Consider the following 7978-nt stretch of genomic DNA (forward strand, 5'->3'; position numbering starts at 1 on the left):
TAGGACAGTGAAACTGTATGATACTATAACAATAAATACACGTCATTATGTTTGTCAAGACCCATAGAATATACAACACCAAGAGCAAATCTAGAGGAAACTATAGGCTTTGGGTGATAGTGGTATGTCAATGGAGATTAATTGATTGTAAGACACATACCACTCTGGTGTAAGATGTTGATAGTGTGGAAGTTGTATTGCAGAGTAATAAGGGATGTATAGGACCTTTCGGATGAATTTTTTTGTAAATCTAAACTTGCTCTAAAAAAATTAAGTCTATTGAAAAAAGGCAGTATCAATTACTACCTATGTGTCCGGGCTGCTGGCACCTAAAAATTTTAGTCTTGTTATTCCCCACAATTGCATAAGCTGATCCCTAGAAGTAGTTACCTTTATTCATAAATAGATTATTAATGGAATGGTGTGCCAGGGTGACTGGAGGGCAGAGGTAGGGATATTAGAAGTAGGAATTAGCTCCCCAAACCAGAAGTACTACTTACAAACCCAAAATTTTCCTTTTCTGACCTTTGCTTTGGTACTAGAAATTGCAGTAGTAGATTGCTATGGTCAGGACAAAATAACTTAAGTTTAAGGCCAGGATGGTCTGGTCTAGTTTCCCTAATACTCTCATTATTTCTCTCTTCCAATCCAAAGAAAAAAGAAAGAAGGGCGAAGAAAGAATAGCCAAAGTATAATGCCTGCAATGCTTGGTCTTCTTTTAAGAACAAGACCTACTGTACACCACCAAAAATCCACACCATCCTTTTAAAAAAAACTTGGTCCAGCATGAACTTAATCTTGAGACTTAGAGATCTGGTTACATGTTTGTTTATCTCTTTTGGGTGTCTTTTTAATTATTGGAGGTTTTTTTTTTTTGGTGCCAACCCCCAAATTTCCTTTACCAATATTAAAAATAGCTACATGTTTTAAAACACATAGCTATAAAGAAGAAAATGATTATCTAATTCCATTGCATAAAGATAACCATTGTTAAGCTTTGTGTCTATTAACACCAATTCCCACAGAGTGATTCTCGTGAAATTACTGCTCTGAAAATTTCCAGCATGCATGATTAATCAGTTTTTAAGAAATATTTTATGAAAGAACCCAGAAAATAAGTCATGCACTGAGTATAAAATTGGCACACAGAAGGCACTAAACAAATATTGATTTCTTTTTACATATTTGTTATAAGTTAAAGAAAGGAAATAGCATGACGTATATAGCATTTTAATTATCATCTCTTGTTTTCATCATTCGATAGCCTTACATGTGCTCTCATACCTTCCTGATCATGATCACCACAGTGTGACACAATACAAGGAGAACAGGTATCAGAATCAAACTCACCTGGTTTGAGCAAACTCTTTGCATCCTAAGCCACAATTTTTCAATTCTATCGCAAAGGACAGATGTGAGAAACAATGAAGAACATTGAGAAAGGTCAATAAATGTTTGCATTCTCATCCTGCCTTACTGGGGTAGAATTCCCTGCTCCAGACCCCAGTATAACATGACTTATGGATAATGTGCTGGTTTTAGAGGGGAGGAGTGGGGACTGATGTTCTGTTCTTAGCAGTGGTTTTTCTGCTGAGAGCAGGAGGGAGGTTGAGGCAGAACATCTCATTCCACAGCCTATAGGAGGGAAATGCCCTTTGGGTTATATCTCTAACTCAAAATCACTGAAGTGTTGGAGGGCAAGAGTTGATCTGGGCATTAGGCTTAGGCCTCAGTCATGGTAAGAAGAACGTTTTCCCGCTGCCAAAAAGTTTGCCCAAAGCCTCCTTCATTTCTCTGTTCCTCAAACTGTAGATGAATGGGTTCAGCATGGGGATAATCACCATATAGAGGACAGCAGCCCTACTTTCCCTCTCTGTAGAGTGAGTTGATGGGGGAAGTAAGTACACACCCATAAGAGATCCGTAGAAGAGCAGCACCACCGTGAGATGAGAACCACAGGTGGAGAAGGCCTTCCAACGCCCTCCGGGAGAGGAGATGCCGAACACAGCCCAGGAAATCCGGACATAGGAGAAGACGATCAGCATGAGAGGAACAGTGAGGAACATCAAACCCATGGAGATGATCATCAGCTCGTTGATGTGGGTGTCAGAGCAGGCAAGCTTCAGCAGAGCACTGGGATCACAGTAGAAGTGGGGGATGGCGGTCTGGGCACAGAAAGCCACACGGGTCAGCAACAGTGTGTGCATCAGAGCGGGACAGTTGGTCAGCAACCAGCACATACCCAGCATTAGTGAACAGAGTCGAGGACTCATAGCTGTGCTATAATGGAGTGGCTGGCAGATGGCTATGTAGCGGTCATACGCCATCACGGCCAGGAGGCAGTTGTCAAGGCCACCAAACATAAGGAGGAAATATAGCTGTGCAAGGCACCCAGAATAGGAGATGGTCTGACTCTGCCTATGAATGTTGGCCAGCATTTTGGGGATTGAGGCGGAAGTGAAACAGGCATCAGTTAACGATAGATTGGCCAGAAAGAAGTACATGGGAGTATGGAGGCGTGGGTCAGAACTGATGGCCAGGATGATGAGCAGGTTCCCCACCACAGTGACCAGGTACATGCCCAGGAAGAGGCCAAATAGAAGAGGCTGTTCTTCTATCCGCTCAGAGAGTCCTAAAAGGAGGAAGTCTGAAACAGCAGATTGGTTCACTAGGCTTGGTTTTCCCATCCCTTGTAGTCCTTGTGATCTGTGCAGATAAAACCTTTCCATGTGACAATATTTAATTATCAGTATATTTAATAACTAAATGTTTAAAATATACTAATAATTAAATATTTAATTATATATGTATGTATTCTGTAAATTGTCAGTTCCCAGGATTATAGATTTTATATATATATATATATATATTTGGTATGGCCAGAACTATACCAGGAAAATAAAGGAGAGTAAATGGTCCTTGCCAATGAGAATCTCTGGATCTCATTAAAGATGTAAGAAAATACCCACAAGACATTCAGAGAACATTTAAGATACTATCCAATTATGGCATTTTCAGGTAAATGGATGGAGTTGGAGAGTATCATGCTAAGCAAAGTAAGCCAATCCCCCAAAACCAAAGACCAAATGTTCTCTCTGATAAGTGGATGCTGATCCATAATGGGGGAGCATGGGGGAAAATGAAGGCATTTTGATTAGGCAAAGGGGAGGGAGGGGAAGGGAAGGGAAGTGGGGGCAGGAAAGATGATGGAATGAGAGGGACGTCATTATCCCAGGTACATGTATGGCTACATATATGGTGCTACACTACATCATGTACAACCAGAGAAATGAGGAGTTGTGCTGCAATTGTGTACAATGAATCAAAATGCATTCTGCTGTCACGTATACCTAATTATATAAATAAATAAAGATAATATCCATTCCAATAAAATTGTGCTTTCTGTGCTATAACAGGGTCTGGGGAATAAAAGATCAGTTTGATCAGAGAAGTCAGCGTTATGTATTTGGAGGAGATGAGAATTGAGGATGGCCTCATGGGCAAAACTAGAAAAGAAATTTATGATTTCTTTAAATTCTAAAAATTTATGAATTTTTTTTCTTATTAAAGAGAAGATTATGATCTCCATTATTACTATTCCCTCTCCCAACACACAGTCACACACATATAGGCCCACACACATAGGCACACTCATGTACTTTAAAGTCTTCTTATGGAAGTCAAAAGGAAAAGACACTCTCCTCTCCACTTGCCTCCCACTCCCTAGAAGATGACCTCATCCATTCAGACCAGGTCTGAACTGTTCGCCATCTGGGAGCACAGGACACGAGGGCTGAGGGCAGGGGGCTCCGCGATATCCTACATTCCGTTAACTGCTGGGATGTTCCTTTCACAAGAGGGACAGGGGTTCTTACTCTTCCACGGCTCTCCTTTATCTGTGTCTTCTTCTCTTCTGTCATCTATTCTGGGAGCTGATATTTTAGAATCCCTGTGCCTTCACCCCTACACTTGAACTGCATCTCTCTGATATTTATTTCTTATCAAATAGAGGCAAGGTGAAAAATATTGAACCTTGGCATTCTTGAATTAAAATGGATGGAGTTGGAGAATATCATGCTAAGCAAAGTAGCCTCTCTGTCTGCCCTCCTAGGATTCAGAGCAAGTTGGCATAAAAGGCCGTCTCATGTTGGCCTCACAGAATTTGAGTTCTGTTTGCTTCTGTGGTTCGTAGAGAGGCTTCTGATCTTAGGCAGACTCAGATTACATAACCCAGAAACTTGTGCCTGATCATTTGGCTAGTAAAGAGGTGTGTGTGTGTGTGTGTGTGTGTGTGTGTGTGTGTGTGTGTGTGTGTTAACCTTCCAGATCCTCACCTGTTACAGTAAGAATCAATTTCAGGCATCTTTAAATTCTCTCCTTTAGATGGAAAATTCTCACTGAGGAACTTTTTGAGACCTTTCTGACTCGGAGTCAGGAAAGCTGGGCTCCACTCAGTCCAGCATTCATTAGGAGCACCTGGACGGTGACTCAGTATCAGCTTTCCAGTCTTTACAAGACAGGACTGTTTCTTAGGGTTATAAAGGCTCTGGGTACACCATGTCCCAAAGTGCTCATTAGAGTCAACCCCAGTGTCACTCTGAAAGTTATGCTCCAGCCAGCTCTGGCTGGGTCCTGGGGGATCTGGGGCATCTCTTTCCCAAGGGTTAACCTCTTAGATGTGGGTCTGGGGAGTGAGATTCTCTTGCTGCACTGTAGTGCACTTCAGCCTAACCAGCAAGTCTCCTGGGACCTCCCACCTGTGCACTGGACAATTTAGTTCCTGTCCTCTGCCCTAGGTAAAACTGGATTGAAGAAGAGATGGAAGGCATAAGCTATAATATGACCATTTATGATTTCCTTACACAGAGCAATTCTGAGACAAAGTATCCTCCAGAAAAATCCCACAAGTTTCAAATGAGACAGTCTACATAAAGCACAGCAGCCATAATGCCACTTAGAGCATATAAATCGCCTCCTATCTCCCATGTACTTACTAATACTGACTAGTTCTTGGATACTGTCAGTACATGGTCAGAAGTAACATAAGCAGCTCAGGATGATGGAATTGTTATTATTTCTATTTTACAAAAACCGATGCCTAGTGAGGATAATCAATCACCTGATCAAAGCCATAAGACTATTATATGGAAGGAGTGAACTTCCTGCTTGTATCTGCATGACTCCAGATACCATTCTCTTAACCCCTATGCTTTATTCCAGTATTATTGTTAGTTTATTAGGATCATGCTTGAATCATTAACAATTTCATCAAACTTATTTTTTTGGTACTGAGAATTGAACCCAGGAGCCCACTGAGCTACATCCCCAGTCCTTTTAAATTTTCATTTAGATACAGGGTCTCACTACGTTGCCAAGGACCTTATTAAGTCTCTGAGGCTGGTCTTGAACTTGTGATCCTCCTGCTTCAGGCTCTTGAGTCACTGGGATTACAGGTGTGCGCCACTGTACCTGCCAATAACCAACTGTTTTTAAACTCGTATTTCTTTCCTTACTAGTAAGAGCATTTGTTTTATCTGTTTGTTTGTTTGTTTTTAATGGTGGTGGGATTGAACCCAAGGTCTCATACAAGCTAGGCAAGTGCTCTACTTCTGAGCTATACTCAGCCTGTTTCATCTGATTTGAATGAAGCAATTAATCCTGAAATAGTCCTGTTAATATATTTGCCCTTTTCCCTAGCGAAGTGTTCACTCCTTTTTAAATAAATATTAAAGACAATAAAATAAAATTTTGATTTTTTTCTGTCCTAGTCATTCCATTATGTCTAGAATGTTTTAAAATTATTTTGTAGTCAAAGTTGACAGATACTTTACATTGTAATTTTTCCCCATTATCTCCATATTTAAAATCCTTTCCATTCATAATCATGGTAATTCCACTTAGCTATTTCCTATAAGTTTTAACTATCACATTCAAATCTTTAATTTACTTGCAATTTATATTATAGTAGGAAAAAAGAGTCTATCTGTACTTAAATATTTTTTAATAGTCACCTGCATCTGTTCCATTTTTAGTAACTTATGCATTCTCCATTTGTTAGCTAGATCTGAGCACCTATATATAGTTTTTCCACCATCCTGGGGAAGCCCACCGCATGGGAGCAAGGTTCTGAAAGTCAACGCCTTGAGGAAATTCAATGAGGTCAAGGTGGAAGCTGTATGGTCCACCAAAGTTTTGAACCTGGCTTATAGAAATTCCAGACCCTCACTTTCACTGCCCATGTTGTCAAGCAAGTCACTAAGTCCAGGCCAGTTACTAAGGGAAGGAAATTAAGCACTATCACTCCATGGGAAGGCTAGCAAATTAGTTTTGACCATCTTCAGTGTGTCACAGCTTGTACTCTCGCCACAAAGTGTTTATGTATAACCCAAGACTCACTTCTTCCCAAGAGTCTCAGAATTTCATCCTATTGTAACATCAACTCAATATCTAAGATCCTGGCGACATCTAAATGAGGTTCAGGAGAAAATAAGTTTCCTTCTAATGCAGTTCCCTGTGTCTTCTTCCTCTTAATTGGAATTTGTAAGAACATATGAATCCTGTACACCCCCATGTATATACCAACGAAAAGGTGATAGGGATGCGGGATGACTGCCATAGATACCCCTGATTCTTGGCGTGAGGACAGGAAGTGTTTAACTCTGCTTCGCTCCACTCTCACTGTTGCTGACAGTCAACTGATGAATAAACAGTCATCTCCCTCTTTATGGTTTTGCTTTCCACAGTTTCCAATACATGTGGTCAATTATAGTTCAAAAATATGAAATTTTAAATCATGCATGAGAGTAGCATGTACTCTCATTCCTGCCTGGGATATAAGTTGTCCCTGTGTCCACCACATCCATACCACATGATGCTGCCTAGTAAAATGTGTCACCACACCTGGCTCATCCTGTTCTTGTTTGTTTGTTTGTTTGTTTGTTTTTTCTTTCAATGTTTAAAGAATCCATCAATGAAATCATCTGTATCTTGATATTACCATTACCATGTTGGGAAGCTTTGATAGTGAATGCCATTTAAAACTTTTTAAATTAACACATAAGAATTGTTCATATTGATAGGAAACCATGTGATATACTTTGATGCATGTATAATTATGTAATGTTCATATCAGGGCAAGCAGATCTACCTTCTCAAGCATTTACCTGAATCAACCAAAAGAGAGGGAAAGCCCTTCCTAACACATAAAAATATGGTGGTGAAGTTATTAACTTCCCCCCCCTCTACATTTTGTTTTATTATTATTATTAATTTAATTGTGCATATTTATGGGTCATAGTGTAATAATTCAAAAATATGTATAAAATATCTAATAGTCAAATTAGGGTAGCTAGCATTTCCACCTCCTTAAACATTAAAAAATTGTTTTTGGGATTATCAAGTAAAATTATACACATGCATTTTTATACATGTGTATTGATCAAATCAAGGTTTTGTTGAGGGTTTTTATCATAAAGATATGTTGATTTTATCAAATGCTTTACTTGAATCTACTTTGATGACCTTATGGTTTTTGTCCTTCATCCTGTTGATGTGATGTATTATGTTTGTTGATTTGTGGATTTTGAACTATCCTTGTGTCTCTTGGATGAAACACACTTGACCCTGGTGAATAATCTTTTCTCTATGCTGCAGGATTTGATTTGCTAGTACTTCATTGAGATTTGTGTGTGTGTGTGTGTGTGTGTGTGTGTGGTGCTGGGGATAAAACACCAGGCCTCATGCATGCTGTCAGCTGCTCTGCCACTGAGCTACTTCCCCAGCCAGTAGAGAATTTTTACAACTGTGCTCATCAGGGATATAAGTACCATTTTTCTTCTTGTTGATGTATCCTTGTCTGATTTTGATATCAGGGTACTTGCCTTGTAGAGTGAATTTGGAAAGTTTCCCTCCCTTGGAATACTTTGGAACTGATATTAGTTCTCTAAAATTTTGATAAAATCCAACAGTGAAGCCATCT

General features: G+C 39.7%; 1 protein-coding gene across 1 annotated transcript; it reads right to left on the reverse strand.

The window, feature by feature from the left end:
* Positions 1–1733: 1733 nt before the first annotated feature.
* On the reverse strand, positions 1734–2729 carry LOC101955653 (olfactory receptor 1N2). The gene has a single exon (XM_005321160.3). The coding sequence runs from the start codon at positions 2727–2729 to the stop codon at positions 1734–1736; it is 996 nt and encodes a 331-aa protein (XP_005321217.2).
* Between the last annotated feature and the right edge of the window lie 5249 nt (positions 2730–7978).

Source organism: Ictidomys tridecemlineatus, chromosome 4 (assembly GCF_052094955.1).
Source record: "Ictidomys tridecemlineatus isolate mIctTri1 chromosome 4, mIctTri1.hap1, whole genome shotgun sequence".
Classification (NCBI taxonomy): domain Eukaryota; kingdom Metazoa; phylum Chordata; class Mammalia; order Rodentia; family Sciuridae; genus Ictidomys; species Ictidomys tridecemlineatus.